This window comes from Oryctolagus cuniculus, chromosome 2 (assembly GCF_051225735.1).
Source record: "Oryctolagus cuniculus isolate XC-2025 breed Fujian yellow rabbit chromosome 2, ASM5122573v1, whole genome shotgun sequence".
Classification (NCBI taxonomy): domain Eukaryota; kingdom Metazoa; phylum Chordata; class Mammalia; order Lagomorpha; family Leporidae; genus Oryctolagus; species Oryctolagus cuniculus.
The window spans coordinates 92,044,249-92,067,461 of NC_142868.1; the positions used below are offsets into that span (position 1 = coordinate 92,044,249).

Consider the following 23,213-nt stretch of genomic DNA (forward strand, 5'->3'; position numbering starts at 1 on the left):
TAGAAAGACAGAGAAAAAGGTCTTTCTTCTGTTAGTTCACCCCCCAAATGGCCACTATGGCTGGTGCACTGTGCCAGTCTGAAGCCAGGAGCCAGGTGCTTCTCCTGGTCTCCCATGCAGGTGCAGGGCCCAAGCACTTGGGCCATCCTCCACTGTCTTCCCGGGCCACAGCAGAGAGCTGGACTGGAAGAGAAGCAACCAGGACAGAACCGGCGCCCCATCCGGGACTAGAACCCTTTGTGCTGGCGCCGCAGTGGAGGATGAGCCTAGTGAGCTGTGTCGCCAGCCAGGGCCTCTTTCTAATATCAGTATTTTCAGTAGCTTTTTTTAAAGTCTTGATTTATTAATATTATAGAACTCCTTATTACTGAAGGTCTTCACTTAAAGGGAGAGTTGTTCATTCCTCCATGTATTACACTTTTATAAATAAAAATATTTTATAAGTAAAACAGTTATTGATTATGATAAATATCTATAAATATGATTTTGAGAGATGTAGAAAATTTCTAAAAATATACGGAGTGAAAATTACTAGGTACAGTATTTTAGAAATAGTATCTGTAGCAAAAATTTAAGCTATGGACTTTTTATTTAAAGATTGTTTTAACTGAAGGATTTCAGTGGCATTTCTATGGTGAACAGCTTGACTTCTGTTCCCTGTTTGCCTTTTCAGCCCCCTCATTGTATTCATAACAGATGCATCTTATGAGAAAACCTCTTTTGAACTACCTGTCTTGGGTTCTATATGACTGACTGTCCTTGACTAACACAACTTTTTTTTTTTTTCTTATTATACGATTGCATTCTTACTTCTGTAATGTTTCATATAAATTAGAAATGATTTAATAGACAATGGGAGCGGCGCGGGCGGCGCCGGGAGGCAGTTGACAGGCGTCTGCGGCTTCGCTTCATGGCCGCCCTGCCGCCCCGCCTGGGCTCTCCGGGGACTGGGGAAGCCCGCGGGGGCCCCGAGCCCGAGCTGGCAAGCCGAGCGGGGAACCTGTGCGCGGCGCCGCGGAGGCGCAGCCTGTGAAGCCAAGACGGCAGCCAGCGCGGGGCGATCCTCCCAGCCGGCCGGGATGGCCACGACGGCCGAGCTCTTCGAGGAGCCTTTTGTGGCAGATGAGTACATTGAACGTCTTGTGTGGAGAACCCCAGGAGGAGGCTCTAGAGGTGGACCTGAAGCTTTTGATCCCAAAAGATTATTAGAAGAATTTATAAATCACATTCAAGAACTCCAGATAATGGATGAAAGGATTCAGAGGAAAGTAGAGAAATTAGAACAACAATGTCAGAAAGAAGCCAAGGAATTTGCCAGGAAGGTGCAAGAGCTCCAGAAAAGCAATCAGGTTGCCTTTCAGCATTTCCAAGAACTGGATGAACACATTAGCTATGTGGCAACCAAAGTCTGTCACCTTGGAGACCAACTGGAGGGGGTAAACACACCCAGACAGCGGGCAGTGGAGGCTCAGAAGTTGATGAAATATTTTAATGAGTTTCTAGATGGAGAATTGAAATCGGATGTTTTTACAAATTCTGAAAAGATAAAGGAGGCAGCAGACATCATCCAGAAGTTGCACCTAATTGCCCAGGAGTTACCTTTTGATAGATTTTCAGAAGTAAAATCCAAAATTGCAAGGTTTTGTGAAAGACCAGTTAGAAGAATGTAGGAAATCTGATGCAGAGCAGTATCTCAAAAACCTCTATGATCTATATACAAGAACCACCAATCTTTCCAGCAAGTTGATGGAGTTTAATTTGGGTACTGATAAACAGACTTTCTTGTCCAAGCTTATCAAATCCATTTTCATTTCCTATTTGGAAGACTATATTGAAGTGGAGACTGGATATCTGAAAAGCAGAAGTGGTATGATCCTACAGCGTTATTATGATTCAAAAAATCATCAAAAGAGATCCATTGGCACAGGAGGTATTCAGGATTTGAAAGAGAGAATTAGACAACGTACCAACTTACCACTGGGGCCAAGTATTGATACCCATGGGGAAACTTTCCTATCCCAAGAAGTGGTGGTTAATCTTTTACAAGAAACCAAACAAGCCTTTGAAAGATGTCATAGGCTCTCTGATCCCTCTGATTTACCAAGGAATGCCTTTAGAATTTTTACCATTCTTGTGGAATTTTTATGTATTGAGCATATTGATTATGCTTTGGAAACAGGACTTGCCGGAATTCCTTCTTCAGATTCTAGGAATGCAAATCTGTATTTTTTGGATGTTGTGCAACAAGCCAATACTATTTTTCATCTTTTTGACAAGCAGTTTAATGATCACCTTATGCCACTAATAAGCTCTTCTCCTAAGTTATCTGAATGCCTTCAGAAGAGAAAAGAAATAATTGAACAAATGGAGATGAAATTGGATACTGGTATTGATAGGACATTAAATTGTATGATTGGACAGATGAAGCTTATATCTTGGCTGCAGAACAAAAGAAAACAGATTTTAAGCCAGAGGATGAAAACAATGTTTTGATTCAATATACTAATGCCTGTGTAAAAGTCTGTGCTTATGTAAGAAAACAAGTAGAAAAGATAAAAAATTCCATGGATGGAAAGAATGTAGACACAGTTTTGATGGAACTTGGAGTACGTTTTCATCGACTTATTTATGAACATCTTCAACAATATTCCTACAGTTGTATGGGTGGCATGTTAGCAATTTGTGATGTAGCTGAATATAGAAAGTGTGCCAAAGACTTCAAGATTCCAATGGTATTACATCTTTTTGATACTCTGCATGCACTTTGCAATCTTCTGGTAGTTGCCCCAGATAATTTAAAGCAAGTCTGCTCAGGAGAACAGCTTGCTAACCTGGACAAGAACATACTTCACTCCTTTGTACAACTTTGCGCTGACTATAGATCTGCCCGCCTAGCTCGACACTTCAGCTGAAGTTCAGTTGACCAAGGGAATGTGTTGTACTTCGGCAGACCTCGGTTGACAGAAAGCACAGGCGATTGCTTATGACACAGCCAACATTTTATGGAAAAATGACTGTTTGGAAGTAAACATCAGCCATACTTACTGTTGAGGTTTTATTTGAAATTTGGATACCACTAGATATATTTGGCTTTTTTTCTCCTAAGTTGAATTTTTAATACCATTTTTGAATTTATAAATTTCAAAATCTGCAAAAGTTCATGTCACTGTTTTTGTCCTGGAAAGTGGTGTCAGAAGGCAAGTGAAATGTTACCAGTGTTCCAGTTCTTGTTCTTTGACATGTTCCATTGGGAAATTTTACCATCCCATTTTTGCTTTGGTAACAGGTGAAATACAGCAAAACTGCATTAATTATTCATAAGTTTTTAATGACCAACACTGGTAATTGTTTAACAGATTATTCTAGATTTTTCAGAAGAATTTTTTGCCTTTGTCAAAAGGTTAACATTTAGATAATAATTTATGTAGTTGGATTTTTTCTGATGTACAACAATAATATATTCCCAGAAAAATGTTATAAACTAAAGTGATGAAATGTTTTATGTAGACATTACGAGTGGATCAGAATTCATCTCCTTTCTGAGTAAAACTTAAAAGTTTACTATTTCTTATTTCGTAAATAGATTTTAAGCCAATTCTAGCAAGGAGTTAATAAAATTACCTTATTTTACATTTCCACTTAAGACTTTAACTAAAAGTCCATATTTATTCACTATTTTAATATTATAAGGGAGGTAAAAAAAACTGAGGTATAGCATAAACGGTGCATTTGGGAAGTATTGACAATATTTCACAACAATGTAGTTCTATTAAGATTTCAATTTTACTGCTAACCTTGAATAAGATGGGATGTCTAAACATGCAGTAGTCTTCTGTTTTAAGAATTGGCATTTGGTAGGTAAGATTATATACTCTAAATGTGGAGACAGCTTTTTCATATTTGCAGGTTCTGTCATTGTCCTTTTTCAAGGCATTTCTGAAGTTGTTCCTAGTTGGATATAGTTAATTGAATTGGCTTCCTATGGTGACATAATAAATCTCTTACAAAATCTTAAACATCAGTTAAAAATTTAGAAAGGCCATTCTATCAACTCTATAAACTTCTGCAAAAATGTATTTTAAATTATATGTAGTTTTTCAGTTTCCTTTGTGTTGTTCATAGTCCTAGGCCTAGGAACAGATAAACTTTAATACTTAATTCATTCTTGGCATTTTTTTCTTTAATGGAGACTTTTTTGGCCTAATTTTGGAAAACTTTTTCTTTTGAGAGCCTGATTCTGAATGGTCATCTTTTACCGAACCTTCCATGTCCAGAGCTAACTAACTGCTGTTCAAGTTACCATCGACTTCATTTTCTTCACTTTCTATTTAGCCCGGTGTTATCAAAGTCAGCATAGAAAATGAAGTATGCCAACTTTTGTCAAAACATGTTAGGGCATTGTGGCAGCATTAGGAAGCTGTCTGGATTTGTATTCCTCAGCCAAGGGAGAGCCAGAACACGTTTTGGATACTGGAGAAAATCATATGCCTGTACTGTTGCCATTTTAGAAAGCTCTGATGTGAATTCAAATTATACTTCTGTTACTTAAAGCCAACAGTTTTAAGGCAGTAGTTTTAGAGGCCATTTGAACTCTTTGTACAGACAATTTGTAAAAAAAAAAAAAAAAAAAAAAAAAAAAAAACAACAGAAACAAAGACAAAAAAAAAACCTCAAATAAAATACAAGAGAACAAAAAAAAGAAATGATTTAATAAATATGAGATATGTTCTCTTTAAAATTCTTTATATAAATTTTATTAATTCTATTTAAAAGGAGTTATTTAACTGGAAGACATCTAGGAGGATTACCAGTAGGTTCTTTCTTCTTCAAAAATGTCTATAATTGAACTTATTTTTCCCTTTGCTCTTTCTATTATTTGTCTCTCACATTTGTCACAAAATTTGGAGGTATTCTATCCTTTCCTAGTTAGTTAGGGTTATTTTATTTGTAAATTGACTAGATTACACTATTTTTACCCAAAAGGAATAATTTTCAAAGCTATATTTGATCTTTATTCCCTTGTACTGAAAAAACAAATAAAATTTTGACTTTGATGTCTCATTTGTGATATACTGTTTCTGGTTCTTTTATCTTCTGATTTTAGTTGATAACATTCATAAGCTTTTGATTATAAAGTAAATTGAAAGCATGCCATTGCAAAAATCAAAGTAGGGAAGGAAATAGAGAGCATGGGAGTTAGGGAGGGAGGTTGGGAAGTATCATGCTCTTAAAACTGCATATATGATGTACACAAATCTGTCCCTTTTATAAAACTAAATAAAAACTGCAAAACTTTTCATTTTTAAATTATTAAAATATTGATATACAAAAAGATATTGCTAGGTGTTACTGAATAAAAGGTGCAGGGTGCAAATTACTGACATAACTTTAAAATAAATATTGACAAACACAACAATATATGAATAATTTCTTTTTATATTTTATTTGTCATTAGTTTAAGCCCCATGATACTGTGTGCAGGGAGACTAAACATGATGAATGTGATTTCTTTGACCATTGTTCTGGAAGATCAGCACAATGTGCTGCGGACAAGACCATAATGGATGGAAATCCATGCAGAAAAGGCACATCTATGTGTTTTGAAGGAGACTGCCCAGATCTTAATGCACGTTGTCGTTCCTTGTTTGGCCCAGGTAATACATTTTTTAAATCTAAAAAGTTGGCTCTCTCTGAAAAATAAAAATTTTATGTTTTTAGATGTATAACTTGATGTTTTGGTATACGTATATGTTGCAAAATAGTCACCACAATTAAGCTAATTAAAATACTCATCATCTCACATAGTTACCATTTTTGTTTTAAAATTTTGTTTTAATATTTTAGATTTCTTAGGAAATTTCATATATTCAATACAGTATATATCATGTACTGTAGTCACACTGATGTATTTTAATGTCAATTTATTCATTTTTTGAACTGACAGATTGTACAGATTGACCAACATCCCAATTTGCACATTGCTCTAGACTCTGGAAAGCACCTTTCAATTTTCTGTTTCTATGAGTTGGCAATTTTAGATTCTACATCGAAGAATTTTAATTTCCTTCTATATCCAGCTGGATCGTTTTCCTTAAGATAATGTCCTCCAACTTCACCCATGACCCATGTTGTCACAAACAGCAACATGTTCTTTTTTTGACACTGAGAACTTTATTTGACATTATTCCTTGTATCATATATATAGCAACTTGTTGAGTATTCACATCTCTATGGGTTAGGTACTATTATTCTTCCCATTAAATATATGTGTATTAAAGAAACTGAGTAACCAACTCAGGGTAATGCAACTATTTATAGTCAGAGATGAGATTCAATCCAAGGCAGTCTAACTGCAGTCTTTGCACTTCCCCAGTACACAGTCTTCCTATTTTAACTAAAAAAAAAAAGCACAATAATCACTAGTATCTGTACTTCCTTCTCTTTTTTCCACAAAAATCTTTTATTTAATAAAGAAAAACAATACATTTCATAAATAAAACTATTCTTCCCACCATGCCTACCCTACTACCCACACTCTCACTTCTCTTTCTACTCACTCTCCTATTTCCATTATTTTTTACTAAGATATATTTTCAAATAACTTTATGTAGATGTGATTAACTGTATACTACATAAAGAGTTCAAGAAATAGTATGAAAAAAGAAACTGTTCCTCAATAGTTGAGACAAGGGCTGTTCAAAGGCATTGCATTTCAAAGTGTCAATGTCACTTCTATAGATTACCTTTGGGTGCTCTATTAGTTATCACAGTCCAGGCAGAACTTAAGGTATTTGTCCTTTTGGATGGCTTATTTCACTAAGGATGATGTTTTCCAGTTTCATTCAGTTTGTTGCAAATGACAGGATTTCACTTTTTTAAAAAAACTATAGTATTCCATGGTGTATATATCCAGTAATTTCTTTATCCAGTCTTTTTTTTTTTTTTGGACAGGCAGAGTGGATAGTGAGAGAGAGAGAGACAGAGAGAAAGGTCTTCCTTTTGCCATTGGTTCACCCTCCAACGGCCGCCACGGCTGGTGCACTGCGGCTGGTGCACCACGCTGATCCGAAGGCAGGAGCCAGGTGCTTCTCCTGGTCTCCCATGGGGTGCAGGGCCCAAGCACTTGGACCATCCTCCACTGCCTTCTTCCCGGGCCACAGCAGAGAGCAGGCCTGGAAGAGGGGCAACCAGGACAGAATCCGGTGCCCTGACCGGGACTAGAACCCAGTGTGCCGCTAGGTGGAGGATTAGCCTATTGAGCCATGGCACCAGCCTTTATCCAGTCTTAAGTTGACAGACATTTGGGTTGATTCCTTATATTATCTATTGTGAATTGAGCTGCAATAAACATGGAGGTCAGATAACACTGTCATATGTTGTTTTCATTTCCCTTGGGAGTGGGATGCCTGGGTCATATGGTATGTATATATTCAGATTTCTGAGGTATCTCCATACTGTCTTCCACAGTAGCTGTACCAGTTTACATTACCAGCCAATAATGGTTTAGGGTACCTTTCTACCACATCCTTGCCATCTTTTATTGTTTGTTGATTTCTGTATGAAGCCCATTCTAATGAGGGTGAAGTGAAACCTCATTGTAGTTTTGATTTTCATTTCCCTGACGTCTAGTGATCCTGAACATTTTTTCATGTGTCTATTGGCCTTTTGGATTTCCTCTTTTGAGAAAGCCTGTTTAATTCCTTTGCCCAGTTCTTAACTGGGTTGTTTGTTTTGTTGTTGTTGAATTTCTTGAGCTCTTTATAAATTCTGGTTATCAATCCTTTATTAGTTGTATAGTTTGCAAATAATTTCTCCATTCTCAAATATTTTTTCCCTCTTTGCTGACTTTTTCTTTTGCAGTGCAGAGGTTTCTCAGCTTAATGTATTCCCCGTTGTCAATTTTGGATTTGATTGCCTGTGCCTCTGGGCCCTTTTCCAAGAAGCCTGTGCCTATGCCAATGTCTTGCAGGATTTCCCCAATGTTCTCTCTCTCTCTTTTTTTTTTTTGCTTTGCATGACATAGGTGTTTGGTAAATGCCTTTTTTTAAACTTTTATTTAATGAATATAAATTTCCAAAGTACAGCTTATGGATTACAATGGCTTCTAATAGTTTGATGGTATCAGTTCATAGCTTCAGGTCTTTGATCCATTTTCATTGGATTTTTGTATAAGGTGTAAGGTAAGGATTTTGCTTCATACTTCTGTATGTGGAGATCCAGTTTTCCCAGCACCATTTGTTGAAGAAACTCCCTTTGCTCCAGGGATTGATTTTAGCACCTTTGTCAAAGATTAGTTAGTTGTAGATGTGTGGGTTGTCTTCTGGAGTTTCTGTTCTGTTCTATTGGCCTATCCATCTGTTTTGTACCAGTACCAGGCTATTTTGTTTGGGAGTATGTCTTGAAATCTGGTATTGCGGTACCTCTGGCTTTGCTTTTCTTGCATAAGATTGCTATAGCTATTTCGGGTCTCCTATTTTTGCATACAAATTTTCAGCATCATTTTTCTATATCTGAGAAGAATGTCCTTGGTATTTTGATTGGTATTGCATTGAATCTGTAAGTTTCTTTCGGTAGTATGGACATTTTGATGATATTGACTCTTCTAATCCATGAACATGGAAGATTTTTGTTTGTTTGTTTTCTTCTATTTCTTTCTTTAATGTTTTATAAATCTCACCATAGAGATCTTTGACATCCTTGGACAAATTTATTCCAATGTATTTGACTTTTTTGTAGCTATTGCGAATGGGTTGGCTCTTAGAAGTTCTTTCTCAGCCATGGCATTGTCTGTGTATACAAAGGCTGTTGATTTTTGTGTGTTGATTTTATATCCTGCTACTTTACCAAACTCTTCTGTGAGTTCCAGATCTTTGTGGGAATGCTTCCAATCTTTCTGTATTCAACAGGATACTGGCCATGAGTTTCTCATGAATTGTGTTGAGGAATGTTCCTTCTATAGCCTGTTTGCTTAGAGTTTTCATCATTTAAAGGAGTTATATTTTATCAAATGCTTTATCTGCCTCTATTGAGATAATCATATTGTTTTTGTTCTTCAATTTGTTAATCTGATGTATCACATTTATTGATTTGTGAATGCTGAACCATCTCTGCATACAAGGGATAAATCCCTCTTGGTCCAGTGAATGATCATTCTGTTGTGTTGCTGGATTTAATTGGCTAGTATTTTGCAGAGGTTTTTTGCATCTATGTTCCTCAGGGAAATTCGTCTGTAGTCCTCTTTCTCTGTTGTTTGGAATTAAGTTGGTACAGGCTTCATAGAAAGCGTTTGGGGGGATTCCCTCCCTTTCAATTTTTTTGAATAGATTGGAAGAAGTGAAGTTAGTTATTCTTTAAATTTCTGGTAGAATTCAGCAGTGAAACCATTGAGTCCTGGACTTTTCTTTGCTGGGATGGTATTTATCACTGATTCAACTTCTAGCTTGGTAATTGGTCAGTTTAGGTTTTCTGTGTCTTTATGGCTCAATTTAACTAGGCTGTATGTTTCCAGGAATCTATCCTTTTCTTCTAGGATTCCTGATTGTTTGGCATACAGCTTTTTGTAGTAATTTCTGATGATTCTTTTTATTTATGTGGTATCTGTGGTCACATTTACTTTTTCACCTCTAATTTTATTGATTTGGGTCTTCCCCGTCTTTTTTTGTTTAGTTAGGTCAGTGGTGTGTCAATTTTGTTTCAAAAAACCAGTCTTCATTTTCTTTATCTTTTGTATTATTTTTGTTTCAATTTTGTTTCTTCTCTAATTTTTATTATTTTTTTCTCCTACTAGTTTTGGGGTAGGATTGCTGTTGTTTTTATAGATCTTTAATATACATTGATAGCCCATGTACTTGGTACCTTTCCAGTTCTTGATGTAGCCACCAATAGCTATAAGCTTTCCTCTTAACACTGCTTTTGCTTTATCCCATACATTTTGATAGGTTGTATTGTCAATCTTCATTCATTTTGAGAAAATTTTTTGATTTTTCTTCTGATTACTTCAATCACCCACTGTTCATTCAGGAGCATGTTGTTCAGTCTCCATGTCTTTACATGTGTTCTAGAGATTCTTGAGTTGTTGATTTCCAGCTTCATTCCATTGTAGTCAGAGAGGATGCATGGTACGATTTAGAATTTTTTGAATTTGCTGAGACTTGCTAGATGGCCTAGCCTGTGGTTTGTTGAGAGAAAGTTCCATGCGCTAATGAGAAGAATGTGTATTCTACAACTGTAGGATGAAAGCTCTGTAAATATCCATTAGACACATTTAGTCCACAGTGTTGATTAACTCTGTTGTTTCCTTGCTGATTTTCTGTCTGGTTGATTTGTCCATTGCTGCAAGTGGGGTATTGAAGTCCCCAATTACTATTGTATTGTAGTCTATGTTTCCCTTTAGATCCATTAATACTTCTTTTAAATCACTGTTTTCCTGTAATTAGGTGCACATATGTTTATTATAGTCACATCTTCCTGTTGAATTGATCTATTAATCATTACATAGTGTCCTTCTTTGTCTCTTTTAACAATTTTTGTGTTAAAGTCTACTTTGACATTAGGATTGCTACACCAGCTGATTTTTGGTTTCTGTTAACATGGAATATCTTTTTCTATCCTTTCACTTTCAGTCTGTGTATGTATCCTTGTTGGTGAGATGTGTTTCTTGTAGGCAGCAAAGAGATGTTTTTCTTTTTGAAAGATTTTATTTATTTATTTGAAAGGTAGAGTTACAGAACGTGAGCGGGAGAGTCAGAGAGAAAGGTCTTCCTTCTGTTGGTTCACTCCCCAATTGGTCACAACGGCCGGAACTGCACTGATCAGGAGCCAGGAGCTTCCTCTGGGTCTTCCACATGGCTGCAGGGGCCCAAGGACTTGGGCCATTCTCTGCTTTCCCAGGTCACGAAAGAGAGCTGGATTGGAAGTGGAGCAGCTGGGACTCAAACTGGCGCCCATATGGGATTGTGGTGCTTCACGCCAGGGCTTTAACCCATTGTGCCACAACTCCTGTGCTTTGTTTTTTTTAATCCATTTAGCTAGTCTGTATCTTTTTAACTGGAGAGTTGAGGCTATTTACATTCAAGGTGACTATTGATAAGTAATGACTTGACCCTGCCATTTTTCTGTAACTATTCCTATCATTTACTTTGCATTTCCTTTTATTGGGAGATTTTCTGCCTTCACCTTCTTTCATAATGATGACCATGTTTCTTTTCTTCTGAGGCTGGGTATTATTTCATGTCTGTGTTGTTTGTGTGTGCTATTGTGTGTTTGTATGTGTGTGTATCTATATCTCTATATCTATATATATGTATACATATGTATGTATGTATACATATATATCATGCTTTTGTCCATTCATCCATTGACAGAAATTTAGATTGTTTCTAAACCCTGGATATTGTGAATAATAAAACAGTAAGTATGGTGGTGTACATATTTTTTTACTTACTGACTTCATTTCTTCTGAATGTATGATGTAGTTGTATTTTAATTTTATTTCAGGATGTTTCATATTATTTTCCATGGTAGCATGGGTTTTATTCTTACCAGCATAGCAATGTACACAGGTTCATCTTTTCCATATTCTTACTCACACTTAACAACCTTTTGTCATTTTGATAATAGTAATTATAACAGTTGTGAAGTGATATCTCATTATGGTTTTGTTTTGCATTTTCCTGATGAGTATTGATGTTGGGTATTGTCTCATATTCCTTTTTGTGATTTTTATATCTTACTTGAAGAAATTTTTCAGTCCTCTCCTCATTTAAAAATATGGTTTTTATATGTTTTTGCTATGAGTAGTGTGAGGTCTTTTATATATATATATATATATATATATACACACACACACACACTTGTATACATATACATGAAATTATGAAATTAACCCCTTATCAAATCAATGACCTGATGATGTTTTCATATATATATATATATATATATATATATGCCTTTCATTTTATTTGTTATCTTTTCTGTGGAGAAGCTTTGTAGGATATGACATCTTTAACCCCTTACACACCCACACCCACACACACACATTTATCTACAAAGGACAATAGCCTTGGGAGGCCTCCAAGACCCATTTAAGAGCCTCCATTGCAACAATAAAGGGGAAAACTCTGCAGATAGAATTGCCAAGTAGAGCAATATATAAGATTTCTGGAGATGGCTAGGAATATAGTTTCAGGAAAAGTGCTATAACGTCATCTACTCAACAGATGTCACTGTGATCTCCAGTAGTCAGATCTACAGAGAACAATGGCATTTTCCACAGAAATAACCAACAGCTGAAGGAGACAGCCATACTCCACATTTGTCCCTACAAGTGTGACAAGAGTCACACTGTAGCCTTGCCATGAAGTTAGAGCTGCCACTATTCTCAACCCTGTGTGGCTCTTTATCCCAGAGCCATGACTGTTCCACCCACACTCACTTTCCAGATCCCATTTCTGCGACTACTCCATGCTTGTTAGTGTTGCAGATTCTCTGTGGCCTAAATGTATACCTATGAAACACTAGAGCTACTATAGCTAAGGACTGTCGTGGACTCTGACATTTTTGGACTACAGATACCAGTTATACAGCCAGTCTGAGTGTCCACATCTTGATCATTTGAGCCACAATCACAGACACTTCTAATTCCTAGAGTTTCTCTGGTTTTACACTCCATAATCTGGTTTCTTATATATCTTGTTTGTATACGTACTCAGAAAAACTGCCACTTCCCTATTCATACCTGAAATTCAGACTTCCACCCTCTGACTATTACACTAATACTCAGCTCTTACACATCATTACCATTGTGCAAATGGGACACCATTTTCTACTGTACCAGTGCCACCACTCTTTAGGACCTTAGAGTGTCGGTTGCTCCACATGTGCTGGTGCTTCAGACCCTGGCTGAGTGGCCAACTGACTGTGTGCAATACACATCAGTGAACACATCAGTGAAATCACTCCAGGGCTTGACCTAGTTCCAAGAAAAATCTCCATGGAGTATTACTTTTCCAATGGGAGAAAAAGTAAGCGTGAGTACCCCAGAATCCATTGCCCTCAAAACAACCCTGTTTTAGATACAATAGGTTTAGCTACTGATGACCCAGGAGTCTTTTCTAATGTTGAACTCAGGTTATAGAACTTCAAAGAGACTATATTGGTATACTGTAATTAGAGACAGAACCAACCCACACAACTCAGCAGACAACCTTGAATTTGCACCTCGGTGAAGGTTTTTCCCCACTATAAGCAATCTATAAATCGCGGAAGAACTGCGTACTTTTATTTTTAAAGATTTTATTTATTTATTTGACAGGTAGAGTTACAGACAGTGAGAGAGACAGAGAGAAAGGTCTTCCTTCCGTTGGTTCACTCCCCAAATGGACACAACAGCTGGAGCAGCGCCAATCCGAAGCCAGGAGCCAGGTGCTTCTTCCTGGTCTCCCATGCAGGTGCAGGGGCCCAATCACCTTGGACATGCTCCACTGCTTTCCCAGGTCATAGCAGACAGCTGGACTGGAAGAGGACCGGGACTAGAACCGGCACCCATATGGGATGCTGGTGCTGCAGGCAAATGCCTGACAAGGATTCAACAATAATCATTCTAAGGATCCTCACTGAAGTACAAAAGAAAAAGTAAACATGAATGAAATCAGGCAGAAAATAAACAAAACAAAAAGTTTAAAAGAGATGAAAATTATAAAAAAGAATCACACATAAATAGTTAAGCTTAAGGGTACAATTAATGAAATGAAAAATGCAATGAGAAAATTAACAATAGAATTTGTAAAGTAAAAGAAAGATCTTTGAACTTGAAGATGTAGAGGAGAAAAAAAAAAAGAAGAATGAAACGGAATGAAGGAACCAAGAAAAATTGATACTGTACCAGGAGTGCTAACACTATAAGAGTTAAGAAAGAAGAGATAAGTAAAGGAACAGAAGATTGTTTAAGGAAATAATAGGTGAAAACTTTTATAAATAGATAAAACATTATAAAAACCGAGGGACTGGAAGCTTTGTATTTAGGTAGGTTCAATCCAAATAAGATTACCACAAAATATATTACACTCAAGCTGTCAAAATTCAATGAGAATTAATTTTGGAAATAGCCTTTGTATGAAAATTCATACAAAGGAATACAAATGGGGCTATCAGTATACTCCTTGAAAGAAACTTTGCAGGTGACTAGAGTGGGATGATATTCTGATAGTGCTGAAAGAAAAAATGCTAATGAAGAATACTGGATTTGAAAAAAACTGTCCTTCAGAGATAAAGATAAAACCTTCTAAGACAAAGTCTCACCAAAATGTCTGTCCTACAAGAGATTCTGATGGGATTTATTCAAATGGAAGCAAATGGGCTCTATCTAGTAATAGGCAAAAAACTCACTGGAAAAATAAGTACATAATATAATTCAGAATATCAAATACTGAAATTGTGATTTGAAAGTTACTTTTCTCTAAGATGAAAGATAAAAGTAAAGGTATTATAGTAATTAGTATTGTAAGTACAGTAATATAAATAGTTACAGAAATAAAAATATGAAATTTAAGACATTAAAATGTGAGGAGGGGGAAATATGTGTTTTTATATACAAACAAAGCTATGTTGTTTTTTTATTTTTTTTTTATTTTTTGAAAGGCAGAGTGAGACAGTGACAGGGAGAGAGAGACAGAGAGAAAGGTCTTCCTTTTTCCATTGGTTCACCCCCCAAATGGCTGCTAAGGCCAGCGTGCTGTGCCGATCTGAAGCCAGGAGCCAGGTGCTTCCTCCTGGTCTCCCATGCGGGTGCAGGGCCCAAGGACCTGGGCCATCCTCCACTGCCCTCCCAGGCCACAGCAGAGAGCTGGACTGGAAGAGGAACAACCGGAACAGAATCCGGCACCCCAACCGGAACTAGGACCCGGGTGCCGGCACCGCAGGGGGAGGATTAGCCTAGTGAGCCATGGTGCTGGCAGCTATGTTGCTATAATTTCCAGTTAATTTGTAATATCTGAGACATTTTCTGTAAGCTCCATGGTAACCAGAACTACAAAAAGAGAGAGAAAAGAATCAAGAATTACACACAGAAAATCATCAAACCACAAAGAAATACAACAAGAGCAAAAGAAAAGAAAAAAAAATCTAAGAAACATCTGGAGAAAAATAGCAAGTTTACATCCTACTTATCAATGTGCACTGCACCCCATAAATATGTCTATTGCTAAAAATATGATGTTAAAAGATAAATGGCCATTGCTCATTTCTTTTTTTTTTTGCTCATTTCTTTACAGGATGGTTTTGTTGTTGAGTTTCTTCAAGCCCTTATAAATTCTGGATTCTAATAAAGATATTGGATACATAATTTGAAAATATTTACTGTCATTCTGTCAATTGCCTCTTCAGTTTCTTGACTGTTCCTTTGCTGTGCAGAGACTTCTTGATGCAATGCACAAGATTAGTCTATGTTTCCTTTTATTGCCTGTGATTCTGGTGTCTTATCCAATACATTTTGCCTATACCACTGTCTTGCATTGTATCCCTATGTTTTCCTCTCATAATTTGATGGTTTTTAGTCTTAGGATTAGAGCCATGATCCATTGTGGGTTAATTTTTGTATAGGATGTGTGTTAAGGATTTAATTTCATATTTCTGGATGTAAAGACCCAATTTTCCCAGCACCATTTGTTGCAGAGACTTTACTTTCTCCAAAGAGTGGTGTTAGCTCACTATCAATGATTAGCTTGTTGTAGATGTATGGATTAACTTCTGGGTTTCTAATCTATTCTGCTGTTTCCCATGTCTGTTTTTGTGCCAATATGAGGTTATTTTGATTATAACAGATCTGTAATATGTGTTTAAATCTGTTATTGTGCTGGCTCCGGCTTTGTTTTTATTGTTTAATTTTGGCTATTTGGTGTCTATTTTTTTTTGACAGGCAGAGTGGACAGTGAGAGAGAGAGACAGAGAAAAAGATCTTCCTTTTTCCGTTGGTTCACCCTCCAATGGCCATTGTGGCCAGTGCGCTGTGGCCGGTGCACCACGCTGATCCGAGGCCTGGAGCCAGGTGCTTCTCCTGGTCTCCCATGCGGGTGCAAGGCCCAAGGACTTGGGCCCTCCTCCACTGCATTCCCGGGCCAGGGCAGAGAGCTGGACTGGAAGAGGAGCAACTGGGACAGAATCCGGCGCCCCGACCGGGACTGGACCTGGTGTCTGGGGCTGCACGTGGAGGACTAGCCTAGTGAGCTGTGGCACTGGCCGATTTGGTGTCTTTTTAGTTTCCATATGACGATTAGGATTTTTTTTCTAGCTCTGAGAAGAATATCCTTGGTGTTAGGATTGAGATTGCATTGAAACTGTGAAGTTCATTAGGTCGTATGAATGTGTTGGATTGTTTTCTCCATTTTAATTCTATTAGTTAGTGTTAGCAGACACTAGTCTTGTTTATGTGATCACTTTGACTCTTAGACCTATCATTATGATCAGTTATGAACGGAAACTGATCATTTGACTACTGAGATGGCATTGGTACCTGCCACCTTGAAGAGAATGAATTGGAATCCCCTGGCACGTTTCTAACTCTACCATTTGTGGCAAGTCCAATTGAGCATTTGCCGAACTGTACATCTCCTCCCTCTCTTATTCCCACTCTTATATTTAACAGGAATTGTGGGGAGCAGCCCGGACTGGACTGAGTTACTGGAATTAAGACTTATTCTATGCATCTGCTCTCCCACAATATGGCGCTGGGAGAGAAGTAAACAGCTTCTGCACAGCTGCCTCCAGTTCAGCCAATAAACTGTAGGACTTGCTCCTGATTGGAGGAGAGCAGCGTACTCGGCGTGTGGGCAGCCGAGTTAGGATTGGCAGAGGAGGACTATAAAGGAGGAGAGAGACGGCATGCACCGGGAACATCTAAGGGGAACATCTAGCTGAAGGAACACCTGTGCAGCCCCCGAGAAAGCCGGCCGGCGGTGTGCCGCTCCCCTGCGGAAGTGGGGAATGTGGCCAGGGGGAACTGCCCTTCCACGGAGGTGGAAGGGTCGGTAGCCAACCCGGGAAGAACCAGCAGCAAACCCGGGGAGGGCCGAGCAGACGAAAGAACAGCGCAGGGTTCTGTGTCGTTCCTCCACGAAGAGGGGGAGCGACAGGAATCACTTTTCAGTTAAATTTAAATGCCTAAGAATAATTGTGTATTAGTTAAACAGTTCAACAAATGTATTAAGCAGAACAAAAAAATACTAAAAAAATAAAGTATTAAGTTGTTCCTTTACAGTCAGGACAAGGGCTGATCAAGTCACTGTTTCTCATGGTGTCCATTTCACTTCAACAGGTTTCCTTTTAGGTGCTCAGTTAGTTGTCACCGTTCAGGGAGAACATATGATATTTGCCCCTTTGGGACTAGCTCATTTCACTCAGCATGATGTTTTCCAGATTCCTCTATTTAATTGTAATTGAACAGATTTCATTTTTTTACTGCTGTATAGTATTCTATAGAGTATATGTCCCAGAATTTCTTTATCCAGTCTTCTGTTGATGGGCATTTAGGCTGATTCCAGGTCTTAGCTATTGTGAATTGAGCTGCAGTGAACATTCAGGTGGAGGCAGATCTTTTATTTGCCAATTTAATTTCCTTTGGGAAAATTCCAAGGAGTGGGATGGCTGGGTTGTATGGCAGGGTTATTTTCAGGCTTCTGAGAAATCTCCAAACTGATTTTCATAGTGGCTTTACCAGATTGCATTCCCACAAACAGTAGGTTAGTGTCGCTTTTTTTGACGAATCCTTGCCAGCATCTGTTGTTGGTAGATTTCTGTATGTGAGCCATTCTAACAGGAGTGAAGTGAAACCTCATTGTGGTTTTGATTTTCATTTCCCTCATTGCCAGTGATCCTGAACATTTTCTAATGTGTCTGTTGGCCATTTGGATTTCCTCTTTTGAAAAATGTCTATTGAGGTCCTTGGCCCATCTCTTAAGTGGGTTGTTTGTTTAGTTGTTGTGGAGTTTCTTGATCTCTTTGTAGATTCTTGTTATTAATCCTCTATCGGTTGCATAGTTTGAAAATATTTTTTTCCCATTCTGTTGGTTGCCTCTTCACTTTCCTGGCTGTTTCTTTTGCAGTACAGAAACTTCTCAATTTGATGCAATCCCAACTGTTAATTTTGGCTTTGATTGCCTGTGCCTCCAGGGTCTTTTCCAAGAAGTCTTTGCCTGTGCAAAGGCTTGTCTTCCATCCCCTGGTTCACTCCCGCAACTGGCTGCAATGGCCAGGGTTCGCCTATCTAAAGCCAGGAGCCAGGAGCTTCTTCTGGGTCTCCCACATTGGGTGCAGGAGCCTAAGTACTTGGGCCATCTTCTATTGCTTTCCCAGGCCATAGCAGGGAGCTGGATCAGAAGAGAAGCAGCCGGGACTAGAACCAGCATCCATATGGGATGTTGGCACTTTAGGCCAGGGCTTTAACCTTCTGCACCACAGCGATGGCCCCGATTGTAGTTGCTTTTGAGAGAAACAGCTTTACTCCAAGAGCCAGAGAATTCATCCTACTTCTGGAAAGTGTTTTCAGACCAAATACAGAAATGTCCTACATGCCCACCAGGTACAAGAATTAATATGGTCAGTCTGCTTTCTTTGAAAAGAGTGACCCCAAGGATATTATTGAAGTCATTGATAAACATTGTCCTCATTACAGATGACCCTTCTTATTGACAAGTCACTGAGTGCATTATTTATTTTTATAGCCTTTATGTAATTGGAAGTTGCTATTGCTATGTCTCCATGGGCACTATTTTCTTCATTATGTATATTCTGTGAAATTTTAATTTGTTGGATATTAGTTCATATTGTGGGTTCCACAGTTCACAATTGTTTAATCTGTATGTTTCATGGTCTATTTTTATAATTTTAATTTGTTATTTTCTTGTTTTCTTTTAAATCTTGAAATATGTTTATTAAATATACATTTTCTTTGTAGATTAAATTATAACAATAATTTTGGGATTTTTTTATAATGACAAAATTTTTGCCTAACATTCAGATTTTCTTGTCTTATTGCCTGAATGCTGTATATTATATTGGTTGAATGCCTCATTTTCCTGAAGAGTTTTCAGCTTTTGTTTTTAGGCAGGCATTGTAACAGGTGTATCATTCGCTGTTTCAAAGATTATACTTTTTTTTTTATCTTTTATTTACTGAATATAAATTTCCAAAGTACGACTCATGGGTTACAATGGCTTCCCCCCCCATACCGTCCCTCCCACCCACAACCCTCCCCTTTCCCACTCCCTCTCCCCTTCCATTCACATCAAGATTCATTTTCGATTATCTTAATATACAGAAGATCAGCTTAGTATACCTTAAGTAAGGATTTCAACAGTTTGCTCCCACACAGAAACATAAAGTGAAAAATAATAGATGATTTTTTTTAAGTGATGATGAAATCAGATCAGACCTATTGTCATGTTTAATCCCAGTGAGAGTCAAGTTGGGAATTGATAATTTCTTTCTTTTTTTTTTTTTTACAGAAGATCAGTTTAGTGTACATTAAGTAAAGATTTCAATCGTTTGCACCCCCATAGAAACACAAAGTGAAATATATTGTTTGAGTACTCGTTATAGCATTAAGCCTCAGTGTACAGCACATTAAGGACAGAGATCCTACATGAGGAGTAAGTGCACAGTGACTCCTGTTGTTGACTTTACCAATTGACACTCCTGTCTATGGCATCAGTAATCTCCCTATGCACCAGTCATGAGTTTCCAAGGCTATGGAAGCCCCTTGAGTTCTCCGACTCTTATCTTGTTTAGACACGGTCATAGTCAAAGTGGAGGTTCTCTCCTCCCTTCAGAGAAAGGCACCTCCCTCTTTGAAGACCTGTTCTTTCCACTGGGATCTCACTCACAGAGATCTTTTTGCCAGAGTGTCTTGGCTTTCCATGCCTGAAATACTCTCATGGGCTTTTCAGCCAGATCCGAGTGCCTTTAGGGCTGATTCTGAGGCTAGAGTGCTATTTAGGACATCCGCCATTCTATGAGTCTGCTGAGTATCTCACTTCCCATGTTGGATCACTCTCCCCTTTATTTATTCTATCGGTTAGTGTTAGCAGATACTAGACTTGTTTATGTGCTCCCTTTGACTCTTAGTCCTTTCATTATGATCAATTGTGAACTGAAATTGATCACTTGGAATAGTGAGATGGCATTGGCACATGCCACCTTGATGGGATTGAATTGGAATCCCCTGGTATGTTTCTAACTCTACCAATTGGGGCAAGTCAGCCCGAGCATGTCCCAAATTATACATCTCTTCCCTCTCTTATTCCCACTCTTATGTTTAACAGGGATCACATTTCAGTTAATTTTCAACACTTAAGAATAACTGTGTATACTTAAGATGTATTAATACTGCTTTAGAGTAGCCTTGACTGTAAGACTAGTGTGCTCTTCTTCCTTGGAAGTCATGTTGAATAATCATTTTTATGTGTTGTTGGATTGGATTTGCTTGTATTTTTGAGAATTTTTTATGTGTCCATGTTGGGAATTGGCCTTTTCTTTTGTCGCTCTATCTTTGTATGATTTTGCAATCAAGATAATGCTGGCTTTATAGAAGGAGATGAGAAGAGTTCTATTTCATTAAAAAAAGAACAGATTGAAATGACTTGGAATTAGGTCTTGCTTATAAAGTTTTTTAAAATTCAGCGGAGAAGCCATCCAGTCCTGAACTTTTCTTTACCAGGAATCCTTTTCTTGCTTATTTGATCACATTACTTGTTTTTCATTTGTTCATAGTTTCATTGTTGGTTTCTATGTCTTGAAGATATGATTAAGGGCCATAGTCAGTAAACCTGGAGTTAATCAGAAGGAATGTCATCCTGAGTGTGCATATACTAATCATACGAGCGCTATTTTAATCATCTTATTTTAATTATACATATTTATGGAGCATGTTGTTATAATCCAACACATGTATTTGACAAGAACTTCAAGTCAAGTTAGTTAGCATCTCCATCTCTTTAAGCCTGTGAGCTGTCCAGAGGTCAGAAATGTTAGAAAGGTACTGGCTTGGAAGAAGTAAGCTGCCATGATTTGAGAGAGTCATATGACCATATCCTGAAGGGAATTTTTAAAAGCCAAGAACAAGCCCTGGAAGACATCTGGCAAGAAAATAAAAGCTTCAAATCTGAAATCAGCCAAAACTTTATTCTATAAATAACCATTGAGCCCTGAAGAAGATTATAATTTTTTATGAAATGGCATCTCCAGCCAATACCTTGATTTCCTCCTAGTAAAACCCAGAGGAAAGAAGCCATTAGTGCTGGCCTTCCAGTCCACAGAATTTGTGACATAATAAGTAGGTATTATTTTTAAGCCACCAAGTCGTTGCTTTTAATTTTTTAAACACAGAAATAAAAATAGCGAACGTAGTGTTGAAAGTAAAATAGCAAAATATTGGTCCCTTGAGTTGAGACTACTTGAAGGTACAAAGAAGTAATATCTCATTGAAAAAAATTTTGTATTGATTTTATTAGAGACATGTCTTTTACAGGTTCTCACTCAGAATCTAGAATAAATCTAGTTTTTCTATTCTTTTTCTTCCCGATCTTGTCCAGAGCCTTCGCTTAGTCTATATTACTCTCTCCTCTCCTGTATTATTTTTAAGATGTAAATGACTGTGAAAGTGAAGAATAAAGAGCAATAACCATGAACATTGCCTTTCACTTTATTTCTTTATCTTTCCTTATAAACTTCCTAGGGAAATCTAGTTATATAATGGAGAAAGAGTCAAAAGAAACATATCCCAAATCATAATTACATCAAAGGAATAAGTTTCTTGTGTTACACAGCATAGTGAAGTGACTGTGGTTCACAATATCCTATTCTATCTTTTATGAGCAAATAGAAGGAACTCCAATCAGAAAATAATGTAGAGAAGGGAAAATGGTGATTTCCCTGACTTGATGAGTATTATATACATGCACTGAAATGTCACAGTATAGACCATAAAAATATACTATTATTGTTAACAAGTGACTTTCAAAGATAACATATTGCATATGAGTAAATTGATGAAAATAAAAAACAGATATATGTTTAAATACAAGTATATTTTCAACTTTGACAGGTTCAAAAAATGCTCCATTTGAATGCTATGAAGAAATACAATCTCAAATGGATAGGTATGGGAACTGCGGTAAACATGAAGGCAAATATAGGACCTGTGCACGGAGGTATGTTATAAAAATGTTAACACTTTTTTCTTTTCCTTTTATTTTTTAACACTTTATTTCAGAATAGTTTTAAATTTACAAAATAGAAATTGTGAAGTATTATAAAGAATTCCCACATACCTTACAACCACTCTCCCCTATATTTATTACAGTTAGTGAACCATAGAAGATTTCTTTATTTTTCTCAGAATCCTTCTAAACTTCATTCCTTCAGAGTCTAGAAATCAACATTCTGTGTTCAAATTGAAATTAGTGGCCGGCGCCGTGGCTCACTAGGCTAATCCTCCGCCTAGCGGCGCCGGCACACCGGGTTCTAGTCCCGGTCAGGGCGCCGGATTCTGTCCCGGTTGCCCCTCTTCCAGGCCAGCTCTCTGCTGTGGCCAGGGAGTGCAGTGGAGGATGGCCCAGGTGCTTGGGCCCTGCACCCTATGGGAGACCAGGAAAAGCACCTGGCTCCTGGCTCCTGCCATCGGATCAGCGCGGTGCGCCGGCCGCGGTGGCCATTGGAGGGTGAACCAACGGCAAAAGGAAGACCTTTCTCTCTGTCTCTCTCTCTCACTGTCCACTCTGCCTGTCAAAAAAAAAAAATTGAAATTAGTTTTAACTCTTACTTGTGAGAGACACATGTGGTATTTGTCTTTCTCTGTCTTGCTCATTTCATTCAACATAATGTCCTCTAGTTACAAATGGCAGTTTTGTTATTTTTCATGAATGAATAATATTCCACTTTGTATAAATGTCACCTTTTTTTTCATCCGTTCATCTGATGATTGACACCTTTGGTGGTTCCATATCTTGGCCATTGTAAATAGCACTGCATTTAGCATGGTGGAGTAGGTATCTCTTTGATACAATAATATCATGGCTTGTATATATACCCAGTAGTGTAATTGCTGAATCATATGGCAAATATATTTCCAGTTTTTAAATAAATCTCCATACTGTTTTCCATGGTTGTTGCACTAATTTAAATTCCCAAATTAACATCCACAATGCATGTGTTCCCCTTTTCTC

The 23,213-nt window shown here is 37.7% G+C and overlaps 1 protein-coding gene and 1 pseudogene across 2 annotated transcripts in view; both read left to right on the forward strand.

The window, feature by feature from the left end:
• Nucleotides 1-23,213, forward strand: part of LOC103352162 (disintegrin and metalloproteinase domain-containing protein 32) — a 191,886-nt gene that overhangs the window by 149,981 nt on the left and 18,692 nt on the right. The window contains exons 15-16 of the mRNA XM_089327036.1: nucleotides 5,456-5,654; nucleotides 22,094-22,199. Coding sequence (XP_089183162.1) covers nucleotides 5,456-5,654; nucleotides 22,094-22,199 — 305 coding nt within the window. The remainder of the gene's footprint in view (nucleotides 1-5,455; nucleotides 5,655-22,093; nucleotides 22,200-23,213) is intronic.
• LOC100359246 (exocyst complex component 5 pseudogene) lies at nucleotides 855-4,597 on the forward strand (annotated as a pseudogene). The gene has a single exon (XR_016229131.1). The product of XR_016229131.1 is annotated as an exocyst complex component 5 pseudogene (transcript).